The sequence below is a fragment of the Pagrus major genome, chromosome 6, assembly GCF_040436345.1.
Source record: "Pagrus major chromosome 6, Pma_NU_1.0".
In the NCBI taxonomy this organism is placed as follows: domain Eukaryota; kingdom Metazoa; phylum Chordata; class Actinopteri; order Spariformes; family Sparidae; genus Pagrus; species Pagrus major.
Genome location: NC_133220.1, coordinates 3,125,071 through 3,146,281, shown reverse-complemented (window position 1 = coordinate 3,146,281; position 21,211 = coordinate 3,125,071). Strand labels below are relative to the sequence as shown.

General features: G+C 39.7%; 2 protein-coding genes across 2 annotated transcripts in view; one reads left to right on the top strand and one right to left on the bottom strand.

The window, feature by feature from the left end:
• The window catches only part of LOC140997859 (butyrophilin subfamily 3 member A2-like), a 152,247-nt gene that overhangs the window by 95,356 nt on the left and 35,680 nt on the right, over positions 1 to 21,211 (top strand). The window lies entirely within an intron of this gene.
• Positions 4,700 to 14,216, bottom strand: LOC140997567 (butyrophilin-like protein 1). The gene is made up of 6 exons (XM_073467512.1): positions 14,057 to 14,216; positions 12,330 to 12,656; positions 10,690 to 10,965; positions 7,806 to 8,081; positions 4,786 to 4,908; positions 4,700 to 4,707 (listed from the first exon to the last, which is right to left on the bottom strand). Exons 1-6 carry the CDS (start codon positions 14,124 to 14,126, stop codon positions 4,700 to 4,702), a joined length of 1,080 nt encoding a protein of 359 aa, XP_073323613.1. The 5' UTR covers positions 14,127 to 14,216.

The window sequence follows — 21,211 nt, the reverse complement described above, 5'->3', positions numbered from 1 at the left end:
AAATAGAGTCTGCTCATCCCCTTCTTGTACACAGCCTCAGTATTAGTTTTCCAGTCCAGTCTGTTGTCGATCACCACTCCCAGGTACTTGTAGACATCCACCTCTTCCACCACCCTGATCCTTAGTGGCTGTGAAGGCATCTTCCTCCTCCTGAAGTCAATCACCAATCATCCTCCTGAGATTCATGTCATCATTCAACCTGACACACAAACAGAAGGAGCTCAAAACACTTCAGTCAAACAGCAGCAGGTGGCGCTAACGTCTCTGACAGATTTCACTTCCTGTGGCTGCTCGATGAAACAACACACCTGGTGCAGGTGCATGAACAGTTATGGTTGGTTTGCAGAATCACACCCATAAATTAAAATCACTTTTATTTCTTTGATCACAGTTTGAACACAGAAACATCAGAAACAGTCACAACACACAGTTTTGACATTTTTCATGTTTTATTCAAACGTTTGTATAGAAATGATGAAGCGCTGCCTGAAGTGACATGAAACACTACAAGTGCATCATCAGTCAACAACAGAAACATACATGAACTCTGAGAGCCACAATTCAGATATCAGACACCAACAGTAAACACTCAGTGTCCAGTTTATCAGGGACACCCGGCTCAAACTATAATAAGAATAATAAAAACAGCCGCCAGAATAAGACACAACAGTTCAACAGCTGCACAAACTGCAGCCTGCAAACTGATCATGAAGTCGAATCTTTGAACAACAAACTGAACATTAAACCTTCATGAAGGAGGATTTACTGCACGACTGTTGTATCAGACTGCATCAGCTTCAGCTCGCTGTACCTAATAAACTGGACACTGAGTGTAGAGTTCAGTGTGTAACTGGACCTGACAGACTCTGGATCAGAACCTTAACAAATACAAAGAAGCAGGACAGACTCGTCCATAGACCTGGATCAGCAGGAAACAAATTTGATGAATTTGATTTGATAATCTGGGACACTTAAAATTTAGGTTTGCTAAACTCAATATCTCAATTTTTAAAGCATTATAAAAAATGACATGGACTGAAAGCTAAATAAGAAAATGTATCATTTATAGACATGTCATGAATTCACAAACATTCAGGAAAGAAAGGGCATAAATGTTTGTGAATGAATAAGTTCCATATTGGAAATCGCTACATGCCGAAGTATCCTTGAGCAAGATACTGAACCCCAAAACTGCTCCTGGCGCGCAGTTGGCACCTTGTGTGGCAGCCTCTGCCGTCAGAGGGCCCTGCGATGAGCTGGCGACTCGTCCAGGGATATACCCTGGCCTCCGCCCTATGAGAACTGGATTTGGCCCCAGTAACCCCCGCAATCCTCTGAAAGGGGATAAAGCGGCAACGTCTCCGCGACCCTCACGGAAAAAGCGGTAGATAATGAACTGAACTGAACTGAAGTTCCATATTGGAATAAGTCAAACTGAGCAGATTTACTGTGATTTTCATCTTTCTCACGACCTTTTCAGAGCCCAGTTGGCTCCATGTTGGTGTTGGTGACGTGTGTTGATGAGATGATGTAGTTCACTGAGTTTGCAGTCAGCTGAGGACAGGAACAATTACTGTCATTAGTTTTCACACTGACTCACACACAGCTGTTTCTCTGTAATAATCTACTAAAGGTCCTTTGAGATGAGAAGTGAAACTTCGATCTGTTGAAGTCTTCTGAAAGCAGCCTTTGTTTGTCAGAGTATTTCATCAGCCAGAGTGATTCAGTCAGTTCTGTGTTTTGGCTAACATCACCCTTCTTCTCCAGAAGAGAGCTGTGTGAGGCACAAACACCAAACACACACTCAGACACACACATCTGCAGCAGCAATGATGCCACAACAACACATCACAACCAGTTCTCCATAAAAGTGTAAAACAGCCTCACTGAGTGTGTTTGTCCTAGAATAGAATAGAATAGAATAGATAGATAGATATACTTTATTGATCCCAAGCTGGGAAATTAAGGTGTAGCAGCAGCATTACACACAGAGACGAATGACAACACAGTGAAATAAAGAGAAAAACCTAGACATATTAACATAACAATATAAAATGTAATATAAAAAATGTATATATACAAAAAATATGTATAAAAATGTATAAATGAGCAGTGTTGGTGTATACACAAGCAGTATTAATTGTAGTGCAAAATAAAGTATAAGGTGCAGTGAACAGATGAGGTGCAGAACCGTGTAAAAACATATAAAGTGCGTAGAGACTGTATGTTATGACCAGAGTTTCAGCTGTTGTTGTAAAATGTGTTGGCATGTGGCAGGAAAGATTTCCTGTATCAGTCCCTTCGACAGCAGAGCTGAAGCAGCCTGTGAGAGAAGGTACTCCGCTGTCTGTCTACTGTGTGGTGGAGAGGGTGCTGATCATTGTCCATGATGGATAAAAGTTTCTTCAGCGTTCTCCTCTCCACCACGGTCTCAAAAGAGTCCAGCCCGAGACCGAGTACGGAGCCAGCCTTCTTGATGATTTCATCAAGTCTGTTAGTGTCGCTGGCTCTGATGCTGCTGCCCCAACACACAGCAGCAAAGAAAATTGCTCCGGCAACAACAGACTGGTAGAAGATCTCCAACATCTTGCTGCACACGTTGAAGGATCTCAGCTTCCTCAGGAAATAGAGTCTGCTCATCCCCTTCTTGTACACAGCCTCAGTATTAGTTTTCCAGTCCAGTCTGTTGTCGATCACCACTCCCAGGTACTTGTAGACATCCACCTCTTCCACCACCCTGATCCTTAGTGGCTGTGAAGGCATCTTCCTCCTCCTGAAGTCAATCACCAATCATCCTCCTGAGATTCATGTCATCATTCGACCTGACACACAAACAGAAGGAGCTCAAAACACTTCAGTCAAACAGCAGCAGGTGGCGCTAACGTCTCTGACAGATTTCACTTCCTGTGGCTGCTCGATGAAACAACACACCTGGTGCAGGTGCATGAACAGTTATGGTTGGTTTGCAGAATCACACCCATAAATTAAAATCACTTTTATTTCTTTGATCACAGTTTGAACACAGAAACATCAGAAACAGTCACAACACACAGTTTTGACATTTTTCATGTTTTATTCAAACGTTTGTATAGAAATGATGAAGCGCTGCCTGAAGTGACATGAAACACTACAAGTGCATCATCAGTGAACAACAGAAACATCAGTGTGTAACTGGACCTGACAGACTGCCTGAGCACCTGGAAACATAATAAAGAACCAATACAGGCTCGTCCCAAATAATGGCAACAAATATAAAAGTCACATTATATTTACTTGTAGCTACAAAGTGTTCACACTGACTGACAGTGTTAACAGCAGCTTTAGTTCAGTGAAGTCTGATGGTTTTAAAGCACATGTGGAGCTCAGTCAGGAGCTTTAAGCGCTACAAGCAGTCTGATAATATTTGGTCAATAGACGGCATTTATACAGCACTGCTGCCCTCATTCATCCATTCACTCACTCACTCACTCACTCACTCACTCACTCACTCACCGATGGCAGTGAGCTACCATACAAGGTGCTGGTCTGACCATCGGGAGCAGTTTGGGCTTCAGCCTGTTGCTCGAGGACACTTGGACATGTGGACGGGAGGAGCCGGGGATCGAACCACCGACCCTGTGATTAACTGACCAGCTGCTGGAGACGCATCAGATAATCAGAGTATAAAAATAAAAGAATAAAAGCAACATAGAACAGAGTGAAAGAGCTCGTCTTTGTCCTCTACAACATTAATAACAGAGTCAAAGTTTGTTTGGTCATTTTTTCTCTTAAAGCTTCACAAGAGTGGAACTGAATCTCACCAAATATCAGAATTCAACACAAACTTTTCATTTAATTCTCACTGAACAGAACGATTCATTAATAATCAGCTCTGTCAGCATTAAAGGCCACCTGCTCTCTCCTGTTACAGGTACACGTCACTGTGCTGCATGAGGACCCGCTCTTATTGTGGAGGGCTGATAGTGATGTATATTAAGGTGCTTGTTAAATAAAACAATGAATTAAACTAAATTAAACTACTTTAACAACTCCTGAGACAAAACCGACACATTTTTTTAATGTGGTCAGTCAGTGGAGGTGAATCAACGATGGAAGTAACAACAATGAAAAACTATGTTCTGAGTGTGTTAATTTTCATTCATAAATATCACAGAATTGTAGAAAGTACATTTTTACATAATTACTCTCATTTGGACGCTTCCCGATGTTGTTACCATGGTTACGCCCTTGTGTCGGACCGACACGCCCAAAACTCGTTAAAAGAAATGCAAAGTAATGATCACCTCAGTCCAAATCTCCGTCTTCTGCATGAAATTGCAAACAACCTTCATTTTCACTTTGCTGCATCCCGACCCTTTAAACTGACTTTAAAACAGGTCTTAACCATCAAACTGCCTGAAACAACCAGTCAGAACATCCTCACCATCATCCAGCATCGTCTGAAACTCAAACTGGTTCTTATAATGTTTAACTGTTACAACTCACACACACAGCAGCAGCAAACTTCACAGCACATGCAAAGAGAGTTACATTTCTGGATCAGCTGGATTCTTTCAACGAGGTCGATGAGTTGGGTTCAGATTGAGGCTCTGTCTTCTCCTCGTCTGCAGGAAGGAAAACAAAGTTACATTCAAGAAAATCTCAAATGTCTTGAGTGTAAATATCAACAGAACGATTCATGTCTGAGATAAAACATCTGTCAAGACTCTGAACATGAGATACATATAAAGAATGAGTTGTGGTGTCTGTTAATCATTAATATGTTGATACGATATTTAAACTTACCATTCTGACGATTTTGTTTGTAGCGATGCTTGACGTAAAGCACAGCTACAACACCAGCAACAACAGAACCAACTAAAAGGAGGCTGAGAACCACAATGGTAACAACCAGTCCAGTGTTGGACCCTGAAACAGATACAAAGTGAGGGCATCAGTCAGAAGGTCAGTGCAGATGATAAACAGCAGACTGGACCTCACAGCTCACACAGAACAACTAAAGGTGAGTCTGCTCCTGAAATCTGAACTTGTTTCACATGAAAACTCCACTGGGATGAATGTGAGCAGGAACAGTGATGTGAGCTCTGATCTCAGGTCCAGTTTCCTCCTGCTGGGCTCCACAGCTCAGAGGCTGCTTCTGGTTCTGGTCCCAGCAGTGAAGAAATAAATGGACTTAGTTACAGTCCATCACTTTGATCTGACAGTAAAAACACAGGATCATCTGATAAAATATAAAACTTCTTCACAATACTTTTACTGATACTTTTACACTTTTACTCAGGTGGACTTTTACTTGTAACAGAGTATTTTTACTTTGTGTTTCTGCTTCTTTCACTTCAGTAAAGTATCCGAGTACTTCTTCCACCACTGACTACTGTCCAGAAACATGAAGGTTAAAATCACTGTGAGCTTCTTGGTGCTGGTCGGCTCCACAGTTATTGGGCCTGATGGGAGCAGATCAACACACAGTCTGTAGATTATTGAAGTTGAGTCTCAGTAGAAGACTGAAGTTTTCACTCAGTTTGAAACATTTTTAAAATCTGATGAGGATCCTTTAGATCTGATTAATAAAAAGTGTGACTTTATGTAATGAGAGGGACTTTTTACAGTGTAAAAATGAGCCTGGTGCTGCCCTCTAGTGGACAAACTGTGTCATGAAGACTCTGATTCTCAGTCACAGTCAAACATCAGTAAATGTTGCAGGTGCTGAACATTTCTTCACTCCTGGTTTCAGGCTCAGACAGAAGAGGAAGACTCCTGCTCAGATGTAGAAACCACAGTGTTACAGTTCATCTCATGTTTTCATCTCATTTTCACTTTAAGTCAAAACTTAATGCTGGATTTTAAGTTAATTCATCTTGTAATTAACCAACTCTGCTGCAGTTAATGAATAAAGTACCAGGAAGCTGTTTGTCACGGACCTTCACTGCAACACAACGGTTATAATTACAAGTTTACATCGTCCAGTAAAAACTGCAGCTCCACAGCCTTTATGTTCAGTGTCATGAAGAAGTATCTGACTCCTTCCTGATTTATTCCATGTTTGTATATTTGTCACATTTAATTGTTTCAGATGTTCAAACATAATCAAATATGAAGCAGAGACAACCTGAGTTAACACAAAATACAGTTTCTAAATGATCAATTTAATTATTGAAGGTAAAAACCAGCACGACAAAGTCTTTTTAAAATCATTGAACACTAAGAATGATGTCACCATTAAGAGGCACATGGGTTTCAGCATAAATGAAGGTTTTCAGGCCCTAAATCACACCCTGCTTCTTCATCTATTTTACTGTCACTGGGACCATAACTGACTAAATGAACATCATGTTGAGCTGAAGAAGACTTGAAACTAGAGACTGAGGCCATGAACTCATCAGGAGACTGTTTACTGAGGGAATAAATCAGGTGAGAAGCAGCTTCCACACAATCACACCTCTTTCTGAGCCCAGTGGAGTCGCCCCCTGCTGGTCGGTAGAAAGACTGCAGGTTTAAGGCACTTTCACACCTGAAGGCTTCGACTATATTTTATACAGTCGATGATCGGGACTGTTTTAAGTTTAAAAAGCTTTAAGTTGATAAAAAAAGATCACGACTCACTAAAAAATTATCTTGAATTGACATCACATGAGATTTGTTGTCTGATATATTTTTTATTTCACTAAAGTCAGAGAAAAAATGTGTTTTAAAATATGAAACATTAAGTGTTTAAAAGCTTTTGTTTGAGTCTCTGACAACAACTCAGATTAACAAACATTCAGAGACAGACGGGTACAAGTACTCAAGTACTGAGCTTATAATTGTACTCTAATTTATGTAACTTTATACTTCTACTTCACTACATTTCAGAGGTAATATTGTACTTTTTACTCCACTACATTAATCAGACAGATAAAGTTACTAGTTACTTTGATCTAAACTCATAAAATATAATTATATGTAGAGTCAAAGTTTGCTCCTAGTTTTCAGCCTGAGTTCAGTTTGTAGTTGAGAAATAAAATAATAAAGTCATCAGTGAGTAAACTCTTCTCTTCCTGTCTGAGTGTCTTCATGGTGTTTGTTGTGTGATTCATGTGTAACTCGGCTGCTGTAACGCTGCAGTTTGTCATTGGGATTAATAAAGTCTCTCTCTAATCTCTCTAATCTAAACAGAGCTCACAGTGACGGCCTCTCTGACGGCTTCACTCTGCTGTTGCTGTGCTTTCTGTCTCCAGGGCTGCAGACCTGTTGGGAGCTTCATCAGCAGCAGGGGACACACCTGGGCCTGATGTGCTCCATGTATAGAAATCCTTCAGAACATCTGCTCACACATCTTTGTGTCGGGGCTTTTGGTTTCCTTTGGTTTGTTTTTACAGCTCAACATCCACACAGCACATCTTCACTCATCCACTGCTACACTACTGACTGCACTCACTCCTCCAGCTGTTTGTGTCTTTGTTGTAAATAAATCACTGTGTTGTTTAGTTCACTGTGTGTCTCCTGGTTTGTCCCAGTCTGAGAGCTGCACTGTGACACTGATAAAAACTTCACAGTGTGTTTTGGTGAAACAATAATTCTTCAATTTAACAACATTTTTCTTTTGGAAGTTAAATGTGACAGAGTGTCAGGATCAGGCTGCAGCAGACATTTATAAATCTGTTACTGAGTTTGTGGGTGAAGTTTACATTTTTGACTTGTGTAGACGTCTTCATCACAATTTGCTTTGTTTTCAGTCTGAACATGCATAAACACTTTTGAAAACTTATAAATCATCAACAATTAAAATAATTGAAGTGTTCATAAGACACAAGGAAGAATCTCACCATTGACAGTCGCATCAATCTCAGCATAAATCTTATGGTTGATTTCCTCCTGAGTGACGACACAGCGGAAGTTGTCGGTCTTGGTCAAAGCCGCTTGGAGGACGATGTCGTAGCTGTCTCCTCTTTCTGTGACCTTCACATCTTTAACAGGAAGGATGTTTCCAGAGCTGTCCTGCCACTCGACTTTAGGTTTTGGAGAAGCACCTCGAACAACACATTGCAGCACCGTCCCATCATCTGTTTTGAGTATTGTGACAGACGGCTCTGAAGCTGCACCTGCGAAACAAAAGATGACATTAGATTTAATTACAGCATCAGAAATGTAATATTGGGATGTTTTTTGTTCATCACATCTCTGCTTGTTGATTAGAGCGAGTTTAAGATGAAAGAAAAACACAAGAAACCAAAAAGTAATAAAAAGCATGATGAGGCTCAGTTACAGCTCCCAGCATTATTCAACAGAGGATCATATTTCAGACACATTTCACTTCTACAAAGAGTTTGTAACTATTTACAACTAAAACACTTTTTCTGACTCACATCATGACAGAAACACATCAACAGTGAAGACTTTACAGCAGCTCCTGAACTTTTGTCGACACTGTCATCGAGGTGTTAGTTAAATAAAATCTTTATCACTGAGCTCGTAGTTAGTGACGGTGTTGAACTGGACTGTATTATATTCAGACGTGTTTCTAATATTCTGACCTGTCATGTTTGTAAACAGGGAGGACAAAAAAACAGAAACACCTCTCAGTGTGATGTAGTTCAGTACAACACCACCTTTAACTGTGACCTCAGTAATAAACACACACTTTCATTTACACATTTCAGACAAAGTCGACACAAACTGAACATTATAAAGTTCATAAAAACAGAGTTAGTGGCAGAGCTGCTGTATTAAATTACAATATATACATCAACATATTTATACTACTGTACATACTGTATATATGTGATCTATAGTGTGAACACTGTGTTCACATCAAACCTCCAGCTGTTTATTCTCTATATAACGTCTCACTGACGTTACTTTGCTCTGATACCTGCATTGTATATTTTGCCTTCTGTGCTGCTGCACGTGTTCACACTGTTTATATCTTAGTGTCTTCATCCCTCACAGTTTATTCTCTTTATTACACCTGAACATACTGTATGTGCACAATCTGCTCACAGCTGCTTTTTACACCTCTGGTTGGACGTTAAACTGAATTTCTTTGTCTCTTTGTTAATTTACTCAGTGTAAATAAAGATGTATTGAATCTGATCTCATTAACAGATTGTGCAGGTGAACCTGATAAAGTGTCCACTGAGTGTATTTGATCAACAGTCTCAAGCTGCCAGAACAGAAAACTGATCATCACATCTGTTATAATTCTTCTGTTTATTCAACAGCAGCTCAAAAAGGAAGAAGAGCGTCATCATTTATTTTTATTTAAACCTGCAGGTTTGTTCATGTTTTATCATTTAGATTCATCATCAAACATCAAATCAAACAACGACAACAGCTGCAGACTGACTGACAAGAAATAAGTTATAAAGCACCAAGTGACATTAAACTGAGCTGCTGATACTGTGTAAAGGTTCAGCAGCTGTTGTTTTGTTTTGTCTTTCTAGATGCAGGAACGTGTTTTATAATAATATATCAGAGTAACAACAACAGCAGAGATAACCAGCACATTAAGTGTCACATTATTATTACAATAACTTATAATTCTAGCTATATTATATAATCTTATAAAACATAATTCAACAGCACTAAAAGTGATTTATTGTCTTTAACGTTTAATGAATATTTAGTCAGAGTGAGTTAAAATCTGTGCTGATGTTTAATGACTCATGTTGTTATTATCACTCATCATAACTCATCATTTCAGATCAGTGTCAGTCACATTATCTTCTGTTTCCTCTTCTACTCACTCAGCAGCTCATATTCTGTGGTTCTGTACTGATCCAGTTCTGTCAGTTGGTTCAGTCAGTGACTCAACAGTTACACCTCGTAGTTATTATGTGGTGAACAACAAGCTCAGCTGTGTGTGAGACTCAGTTTGTCTGCTGTGATTCATTTTAGTCTGGTGATGCAGAAATCTTTGTTCAATAACCACATGTATGTACATTTAACTTGTCCAGGTGTGAACTCACAAACAGTCGGTGTAAAGGATTTAAACAGTCAGCAGGCAGAAGAGGCAGCCTGTGCAGCTTCACTACAGGCCTGGTTTGTGGAAACTGTCTCTCAACTGGAAAGGAGCCACAAACTTCACAGAAAAGGAGGCTCAGAGTTCAGGACCACTTTCAGTCTGAGCTCCTCAGTGGACCTGAGCTGGTACCAACATCATTCTTTCATGTCACTGACACAAAGATTTAGTGATGAAGATCCTGTGGCATCAGAACCAGAAGCAGCACCAGTGTGACTTGAGGAGACAGAGCTCAAATGTGTTTCAGGACTAAGAGTTTCTCTCTCAGTGAACACAGTTTCTCTGATTAATGAACTAAATGAACACATGAATCAAGTGTATGTGCTCATATTGTAGTCATGTATCATCACAGTTGTACGTAGTCATATCCAACATGAAGAAGATAATGAATGATGTAAATGATCCTTAAAGGTGAATTCAGACTGAACACAAAAGTTGATTTTATTCCAGTTAATTTAACAGCTGGAGAGTTTTTACAGTGAATGTTTCAGCAGCACAAACATGAACTCCACTTCTTCTTCTTATTTCCATCCAGAACACTTTTATCTGCTTTTTCTATTTTAAGTCTCAGAGTTTCTTCAGTTTGAAACATTTTCAACATCAACAGACTTTGAGCTGATTACCTGTGTGTTCAGTCTGAACTCACTATAGGATAATTAAAATTGTTTGAAGATTAAAATACCACTGACCTGTCAAGTGCACAAAGGTCACAGCAGCAATCCTATGGCTGATTGTCTCCTGCGTAGCTACACAGCTGTAGTTGTCAGTCTTGGTCACAGTTGTCTTGACAGTGATGTATGAACGACCTCCTCTTTCTGAGATCTGAGGTGTATCAGCATTAAGAGTGTTGTTATCACTGTCCTTCCACTCTACTGTAGGAAGTGGATCACCATGAGCTTCACACTGCAGCAGAGACCAGTCCTTTGTTTCAGCAAGTGTTGCAATAAACGGCCTTGGAGCTGCACCTGTGAACAAATAAGAGGTGTTAAAGAACAATTACAGCGCAATGTGGGATTTTGTCTCCTCCATACTCTGCTTGTTTATACATTTTAAAGTGTGAAGAGAAAAACACAGAGGACAAGAGAAATAGAAAAGCCTCATTTACATAGTTCAGCAGTGTTTTAAACATTCAATCCACCTTAATTCCAGTTTGAGGCAGATTCTGACTCATATCATGGCAGACGCACATATAAAGTGAATTCCTGCTAAATTTGATGAGCTACAATTTAAAAATTGTGTTGTAAAAATGAATTAAAGACTGAATCTTTAAAAGGTTTATACATCTGATGTGTCAATGGATCTCTATCTTGTTAGTAAGAAATATTTTAATTCAGCTGCCTGAATGGAAATTAACCATACAATTTATTGAAATTCTGCTTGACAGCCAAAACAAGGTTGTGACACATTAAACTTCCGTGTGTTTTTATATATTTTCATAGTTTAATTCTTTCAAACGAGGCTGGACTAAATATTAGAAACACCTCTCAGTATCTCAACACACTACTCAGACAATACAGTTTAAAAGAAACACAAACTACAGTCTCCAAACTGACAATAAGACTGAATCAACATCTCTGAACAGTTTCAACACAATCTGATCATTAAAACCTTCATGAAGATTAATTCCTGGTCTGTTTAATGAGACTGGTGAGTTTTATCTGTGTTACCTGATAAACTGGAATATTGAGTGTTTATAACTTTGAATGTGTTTTTGTCACTGAGATGATCAAAGCACAATATTTACAGTTTCTATTGACTGTCATTATAAATATAATATAAAGGCAGTTTTTAGTGTAAATCTTTAACACTGACACAAACTGAACAGATGTTGTTGTCTCCAGATGTGTAACACAGCAGAATGACACACAGAGGTTCAGCTCAACAGATGTGAGTGTGTTGAATGATACTGAGGCCTGTGGAGCTGATGGCAGCCATTTTCTACTAATGAGAGCTGGAGAGTGACGTCATCAGAATCAGGACTCACCTGGGATGTTTTCACCTGTTCTGTCTCTTAAGACTTGATCTGAAAGGCAAAACAAACACACGTTAGATTGTTTTGAAACAGATAGGTAATACTGTGTAAAAGTCATGTTTCATCTACTATAGACGGCTGAAATTTCATTGCACAGAGAGACATAATCTGCAGGTTGTCTCTGATATCAGGCATGTTTGATACAGAGGTCATCTCTCCAGATGTGGCTGCAGCTCTGTGGGCTCGAGGCCCTGCCAGATGTGTATTCTGACCACAACAAAAGTCCATCTGGGACTCTTGAACCAGTCGCAGCAGTAAATGAGCGGACATCTTTAACTGTTTAATGAAAGCACTCACCAACAACAAGCTCAATGTAGAATGTTTGTCTCGGCTGAAGACGTGGAAAATCGCAGCTGTAGGTCCCGCTGTCGGCCATCTTTGTTTTTATTATCTTTATGGAGGCGTCGCCGTTCTTCAGTTGATCTTGAAAATGTGAGACTCGACCTATGAACTGCTCATCTTGACCTGGACGGCCGTTATTGTAATGAATGCCTGAATCATAGAAGAACACCTCCTTCTGACCATCTTTCTTCCAGTCAAACAGCTTTGCTGTGATGTCCTCCTTGGTGCTGAGCGAACAGGGTAAAACAGCATCATCATCTTCTTTCACGACCACTTTGACACCTGGAAGATAAAAACATGTGTTACTCAGTATGTTAACATGCAGAGTCATCAGGAAACAAAGTCAGATAACAACTTTACACACCACAACAATAACTCAACACCTGTTTCCTCTAACATAATAGTTTTGGTTGTGTCGTGCTTGTACTGACATATTTTAAGTATATTTAAGCTGTACAGTATAGTTTATTAGGTTTTTGTTATTGAGCCTTGTGTTTGAATTTTACAAAATGTATTCAGCTGGAAACTCTTCAGCTTTATAACACCAGGAGAAGTTGTAGTTTTATTCATTCATCTTGATTTATTGGACTGGATTCAAAGACACAACTAACCACCAAACTATCCTGTTCCTCAGCTGCAACACACAGACACACACACACACACACACACACACACACACACACACACACACATTAGTGATGACGCAACATCACATCAACAGAAACCTGTGAGTGTCTGAAGCAGGAAGGAGACGACACACACGCACCAATAGTGAAGACGCCACATCATTATAGAGCATCAATCCAATCAATACTATTAATAATCAATGAGTCCACCTGGTAACTACTTGGTATTATATTTCACTAAAGAGTAAACAAAGATAAAAATAAAGGACAGCACTCAGATTAAACTGCTTATTCTCTCCTCTCTCACTAAAGAGTAACTAATGATTAACTAATGATTAACTAATGATCTGACTTGGTAACTATTCAGTATCATGTTTCACACTGATTCATATATAACTCATGAATAAAGTGACTCTAACCCACAGATATTTATTTATGTATTAATGTATTTAATGTTTAATTGTTGAGGGACCAGTTTGTGTTAAACCTGCTGCACACTACAGCTTTTATAGCCGAAGCTAATCAGTAATGAACGTCACCATGAACTCATCATCAGCTGATGATTGATCGATAACGTGTCTCCCAGTCTGTCCTGTGGTAACTCATTATCTACTATATAGTTTATATGTAACTCATTAACGATCCAATAACTATCAAGTCCTTCCTGATGAAGATCTGCGCCACGTCTCTGTTTTATTGAGGGAACTACTTTAGTTCAAAGTGAACTGAACTTTAAGAGTCAAAGTCCAACAATCACAACATCCTGAAGGTTTCATGTCTGCACGAGCGTTTCTGTGAAACCTGTGAGTGTCTGCAGCAGGATGGAGACGACGCACACGCACACGCACGCAGGGACGTATGCACGCACGCGCACGCACAGCAGTGATGACGACATCATTACAGAGCATTTCGAGATTAAAACTCAGCATCATCCAGCTGTAATTCTTCTGTAATCGATCCAATCAATACTATCGATGTGTGCTGATGATCAGGGTGCGTGTGTGACGTCACAGTGAGAATTAAAGACTGTCAGTGAGTGATGATCAGTTTTCTTACCGTCTCCAGCAGCAGACGTTTCTCCAGAGCAGCTCAGCAGACAGAGACACACGAGAGGAAGAAGCTCCATAGTTGTGATGTCCTCTGAGGACTTCACCACACTGATGGTGTCTCTATGTGACGGAGCTTCACACACTCCTCAACACCCTGACTGGTTCATCACAACCTGTTTCTGCTCCTCAGCCTGAAGCTAAGGCACTTCCGGTACTAATATTTCAGAATAAAAGCGCCATCACCAGGCCTGCAGCTGCCATCGCATTTTGTCTGGGTGTTGGCCACTGAGAGGAGGGAAGTAACGAAGTACAAATACTTTGTTACTTTGTCACTGTATTTTTTCAGGTGTCTGTACTTTATTCTAGGTTTTCATTTTTCTGACAATTTTTGACTTTGTCTCCATTAATAACAAATATCTGCAGGTGAATTTTGATCATCTGGGACATTATTTGAACTTTTGACTCTGGAGACATTTGTACGGTGGCCGGGAGGTGCAAACCAAGATTACAAAATGTGAAACACTTTTACAAAGCTTGAGACAAATTTACATTTTAGAAAACATTTTTACTTATCATTTACAAAATGACATTACCATAACACATTTACAACTCCCGAAACAAATTTACATTTCAGAAAACAAATTAACAAGACACGAAAGACTTTTACAAACGGCAAAACAAATTTACAAATATCAACCATCAACCGGAAAGGGAATGTGCCAACTCCGGGGTTGGACCGGAAGTGATCACGGGGAACGAGTTTTCGTTGATAGAGTTTATGGACAGCTGAGATGGACAGCGATCCATGACAGCGACAGAGCCAGTCCACGACCACGACAATATTAGAAATTCTCTGACAGCGATCAAGTGATGTTTTGCCCGTTTTGTGGCAAACACATGAGCCGCTTAACGCGGTTTTGTTTTTCGTGTGGTTGGTCTCTCGAGTTTTTAAATGACATGGACCAGACGGACGGACCAGACTCAGGTCCACGAAGTTCCAGTCGGATGGCCCTGGTTATGGCGTTTGTAGAGGAGTAATCCTTTCTGCGATATAACTCGGTTTCATTCAGTTTGGTTTTCAGAGACCTCAAGCTGATGTGAACACCGTGTAAACTGGACATCATATCCACGATGACAGCGTACGAGTGTCCCTCATTAAAATACTGTATGCACTGCTGCAGCATATCTGGTCCGTCAGTCTGTTCTATGCCCCATAAAAACTCTAAAGACTAACCACACGAAAAACAAAAACCGCATTAAACGGCTCAAACGTTGTCCACAAAACGGGCAAAACATCACTGGATCACTGTCCATCTTGGCTGTCCATGAACTCTATCGGAAAACTCGTATTGGCTGTTCCCCGTGATCACTTCCGGTTCAACCCCGGAGTTGGCACATTCCCTTTCCGGTTGATGGTTGATATTTGTAAAAGTGTTTCCTGTCTTGTTAATTTGTTTTCTGAAATGTAAATTTGTTTCGGGACTTGTAAATGTGTGATGGTAATGTAATTTTGTTTTATGTAAAAATGTTTTCTAAAATGTAAATTTGTCTCAAGCTTTGTAAAAGTGTTTCACATTTTGTAATCTTGGTTTGCACCTCCCGGCCACCGTACATTTGTGATATCAATCTAACGCACTAAACACACGATACCTTTCTGCAACCCTGAAGATGTTTTAAGATCACACCAGAAGAAAACATGTAGATATCAAACCCAGAGGAGATCTGCCTCATCTATCAGTGAGCATTGTGCAAAATAAAAAGATAAAAAATAAAATGTGTCTGAATTTGATTTGATAATCTGGGACACTTAAAATTTAGGTTTGCTAAACTCAATATCTCAATTTTTAAAGCATTATAAAAAATGACATGGACTGAAAGCTAAATAAGAAAATGTATCATTTATAGACATGTCATGAATTCACAAACATTCAGGAAAGAAAGGGCATAAATGTTTGTGAATGAATAAGTTCCATATTGGAATAAGTCAAACTGTGCAGATTTACTGTGATTTTCATCTTTCTCACGACCTTTTCTGAGCCCAGTTGGCTCCATGTTGGTGTTGGTGACGTGTGTTGATGAGACGATGTAGTTCACTGACTCTGCAGTCAGCTGAGGACAGGAACAATCCCTGTCAGTAGTTTTCACACTGTGACACACACACAGCTGTCTCTCTGTAATAATCTACTAAAGGTCCTTTGAGATGAGCAGTGAAACTTCGATCTGTTGAAGTCTTCTGAGAGCAGCCTTTGTTTGTCAGAGTATTTCATCAGCCAGAGTGATTCAGTCAGTTCTGTGTTTCAGCTAACATCACCCTTCTTCTCCAGAAGAGAGCTGTGTGAGGCACAAACACCAAACACACACTCAGACACACACATCTGCAGCAGCAATGATGCCACAACAACACACATCACAACCAGTTCTCCATAAAAGTGTAAAACAGCCTCACTGAGTGTGTTTGTCCTCCTGAGATTCATGTCATCATTCAACCTGACACACAAACAGAAGGAGCTCAAAACACTTCAGTCAAACAGCAGCAGGTGGCGCTAACGTCTCTGACAGATTTCACTTCCTGTGGCTGCTCGATGAAACAACACACCTGGTGCAGGTGCATGAACAGTTAACGCTCCAGCTGTGAGAATAAATAAATGAGCGTAAATAAAACATGGAGCTGTTTCTCTCTCAGATGCTTTGACCTCATCAGCAGCTGTTTCCTCCGGCAGCAGAAGATCAAGTCCCTGTTCTCAATCCTGCTGACAAAGTCCTGAGAAGAAACAGCCGTCAGCAGGTCTGGATCATGTTGTCTCCTCACAGACTCAGGCCTCGTTACACAGACATGAGGATTTCTTTACATTCAGCTGTAATCTCCATTCATGAAGCTGTCAGTGAGGTAAACTGTCTCTAGAAACCTTGTTTTAAAGAGGATTTATCTGCTCTGTTGTCTCTGTTTGGTTTCCTGACAGCTGCTGTAAAACACAGATCACCTCAGAATCACACCCATAAATTAAAATCACTTTTATTTCTTTGATCACAGTTTGAACACAGAAACATCAGAAACAGTCACAACACACAGTTTTGACATTTTTCATGTTTTATTCAAACGTTTGTATAGAAATGATGAAGCGCTGCCTGAAGTGACATGAAACACTACAAGTGCATCATCAGTGAACAACAGAAACATACATGAACTCTGATAAATAATAAAAACAGCTGCCAGAATAAGACACAACAGTTCACAAACTGCACAAACTGCAGCCTGCAAACTGATCATGAAGTCGAATCTTTGAACAACAAACTGAACATTAAACCTTCATGAAGGAGGATTTACTGCACGACTGTTGTATCAGACTGCATCAGCTTCAGCTCGCTGTACCTAATAAACTGGACACTGAGTGTAGAGTTCAGTGTGTAACTGGACCTGACAGACTCTGGATCAGAACCTTAACAAATACAAAGAAGCAGGACAGACTCGTCCATACAGAAGATCATTTCTGACAGGTGAGGACAACAAATAATGAAAACTAAGACTTCATAAAAATAAAATATTCCCATGGTAAATCATGATTATGAGGAATATTTCTTCTGGCCTTCCATAAGTCCCAAGTAATGTCAATAACACAAATATAAAATATAAAAGTCACATTATATTTACTTGTAGCTACAAAGTGTTCACACTGACTGACAGTGTTAACAGCAGCTTTAGTTCAGTGAAGTCTGATGGTTTTAAAGCACATGTGGAGCTCAGTCAGGAGCTTTAAGCACTACAAGCAGTCTGATAATATTTGGTCAATAGACGGCATTTATACAGCACTGCTGCCCTCATTCATCCATTCACTCACTCACTCACTCACTCACTCACTCACTCACTCACTCACTCACTCACTCACTCACCGATGGCAGTGAGCTACCATACAAGGTGCTGGTCTGACCATCGGGAGCAGTTTGGGCTTCAGCCTGTTGCTCGAGGACACTTGGACATGTGGACGGGAGGAGCCGGGGATCGAACCACCGACGTGTTGTGGCACTTTTTTGGTCCGAGCCCCTCGGCTCTGAACACGTATATAAAACTTGGACGGCCTTGTTCTGGTTTCATTAAGTCCCTAATGACAGGATTCTGGGTCCTACACTTGACCTGGACACTATTTGTGACTGAGTGCTGTGAGATAAAGTCGAGGACTGTATATGTGTATATTTTGTATATTAACTGTAAGTTTGCTCTGTAGATCATCGAGCAGACATGCTGTTATAATACTCTCCTCAATACTTCTGATAAGGTTCAGATTATGAGGACATCTTATAAAAACAGTTGGTTTAGTTCAGGGACAGATTGAGGTCGTGTTAATGAGAAACATGCACATCGACAAACAGCCTTCATTTTTTTTTATCTTGCTTCCATCTCAACTATCTGCCTGAACACAACCTGAACCTGAAATTAATTTTAACTTTAAAACCAAGTTTAATCCTCAAACTTCCTGAAATAAGAGAAGACCAGACAAAATGTCCTCACCATCATCCAGCATGGTGGAAACACACACAGCAGAAATCTTCACAGCACATGTAGAGCTGGTTACTCTTATGGATCAGTTGGATTCAGTCGTTTTCGTTCTTCTTCTCTCTTCTTCTCGTCTGCAGGAAGCAAAAATAAATTTACAGTGAAAGTCCCACCTGACCTGATCCTACTCTGAGTGTCAATACACACAGAATGATTAATATCAGAGAAGATAAAACAACTGTCAAGACTCTGAACATGAAATACATAAAAAGAATGAGTTGTGTCTGTTCATCATTAATATGTTGAAACAATATTTAAACTTACATTCCGCATGAATTTGTTTGATGCGATTCTTATGGTAAAACCAAGCTAGAACACCGACAACAACAACAAGGAGGCTGACAGCTACAAGAGCAGTAACCAGTCCAGTGTTGGACCCTGAAACAGATAGAAAGTGAGTGCATCAGTCAGAACGTCAGTGCAGATGATAAACAGCAGACTGGACCTCACAGCTCACACAGAACAACTAAAGGTGAGTCTGCTCCTGAAATCTGAACTTGTTTCACATGAAAACTCCACTGGGATGAATGTGAGCAGGAACAGTGATGTGAGCTCTGATCTCAGGTCCAGTTTCCTCCTGCTGGGCTCCACAGCTCAGAGGCTGCTTCTGGTTCTGGTCCCAGCAGTGAAGAAATAAATGGACTTAGTTACAGTCCATCACTTTGATCTGACAGTAAAAACACAGGATCATCTGATAAAATATAAAACTTCTTCACAATACTTTTACTGATACTTTTACACTTTTACTCAAGTGGACTTTTACTTGTAACAGAGTATTTTTACTTTGTGTTTCTGCTTCTTTCACTTCAGTAAAGTATCCGAGTACTTCTTCCACCACTGACTACTGTCCAGAAACATGAAGGTTAAAATCACTGTGAGCTTCTTGGTGCTGGTCGGCTCCACAGTTATTGGGCCTGATGGGAGCAGATCAACACACAGTCTGTAGATTATTGAAGTTGAGTCTCAGTAGAAGACTGAAGTTTTCACTCAGTTTGAAACATTTTCAACATTTTTAAAATCTGATGAGGATCCTTTAGATCTGATTAATAAAAAGTGTGACTATATGTAATGAGAGGGACTTTTTACAGTGTAAAATGAGCCTGGTGCTGCCCTCTAGTGGACAAACTGTGTCATGAAGACTCTGATTCTCAGTCACAGTCAAACATCAGTAAATGTTGGAGGCGCTGAACATTTCTTCACTCCTGGTTTCAGGCTCAGACAGAAGAGGAAGACTCCTGCTCAGATGTATAAACCACAGTGTTACAGTTCATCTCATGTTTTCATCTTATTTTCACTTTAAGTCAAAACTTACTGCTGGATTTTAAGTTAATTCATCTTGTAATTAACCAACTCTGCTGCAGTTAATGAATAAAGTACCAGGAAGCTGTTTGTCATGTTGGACCTTCACTGCAACACAACGGTTATAATTACAAGTTTACATCGTCCAGTAAAAACTGCAGCTCCACAGCCTTTATGTTCAGTGTCATGAAGAAGCATCTGACTCCTTCCTGATTTATTCCATGTTTGTATATTTGTCACGTTTAATTGTTTCAGATGTTCAAACAGAATCAAATATGAGGCAGAGACAACCTGAGTTAACACAAAATACAGTTTCTAAATGATCCATTTAATTATTGAAGGTAAAAACCAGGACGACAAAGTCTTTTTTAAATCATTGAACACTAAGAATGATGTCACCATTAAGAGGCACATGGGTTTCAGCATGAATGAAGGTTTTCAGGCCCTAAATCACACCCTGCTTCTTCATCTATTTTACTGTCACTGGGACCATAACTGACTAAATGAACATCATGTTGAGTTGAAGAAGACTTGAAACTAGAGACTGAGACCATGAACTCATCAGGAGACTGTTTACTGAGGGAATAAATCAGGTGAGAAGCAGCTTCCACACAATCACACCTCTTTCTGAGCCCAGTGGAGTCGCCCCCTGCTGGTCGGTAGAAAGACTGCAGGTTTAAGGCACTTTCACACCTGAAGGCTTCGACTATATTTTATACAGTCGATGATCGGGACTGTTTTAAGTTTAAAAAGCTTTAAGTTGATAAAAAAAGATCACGACTCACTAAAAATTATCTTGAAATGACATCACATGAGATTTGTTGTCTGATATATTTTTTATTTCACTAAAGTCAGAGAAAAAATGTGTTTTAAAATATGAAACATTAAGTGTTTAAAAGCTTTTGTTTGAGTCTCTGACAACAACTCAGATTAACAAACACTCAGAGACAGACGGGTACAAGTACTCAAGTATTGAGCTTATAATTGTACTCTAATTTATGTAACTTTATACTTCTACTTCACTATATTTCAGAGGTAATATTGTACTTTTTACTCCACTACATTAATCAGACAGATAAAGTTACTAGTTACTTTGATCTAAACTCATAAAATATAATTTATGTAGAGTTAAAGTTTGCTCCTAGTTTTCAGCCTGAGTTCAGTTTGTAGTTGAGAAATAAAATAATAAAGTCATCAGTGAGTAAACTCTTCTCTTCCTGTCTGAGTGTCTTCATGGTGTTTGTTGTGTGATTCATGTGTAACTCGGCTGCTGTAACGCTGCAGTTTGTCATTGGGATTAATAAAGTCTCTCTC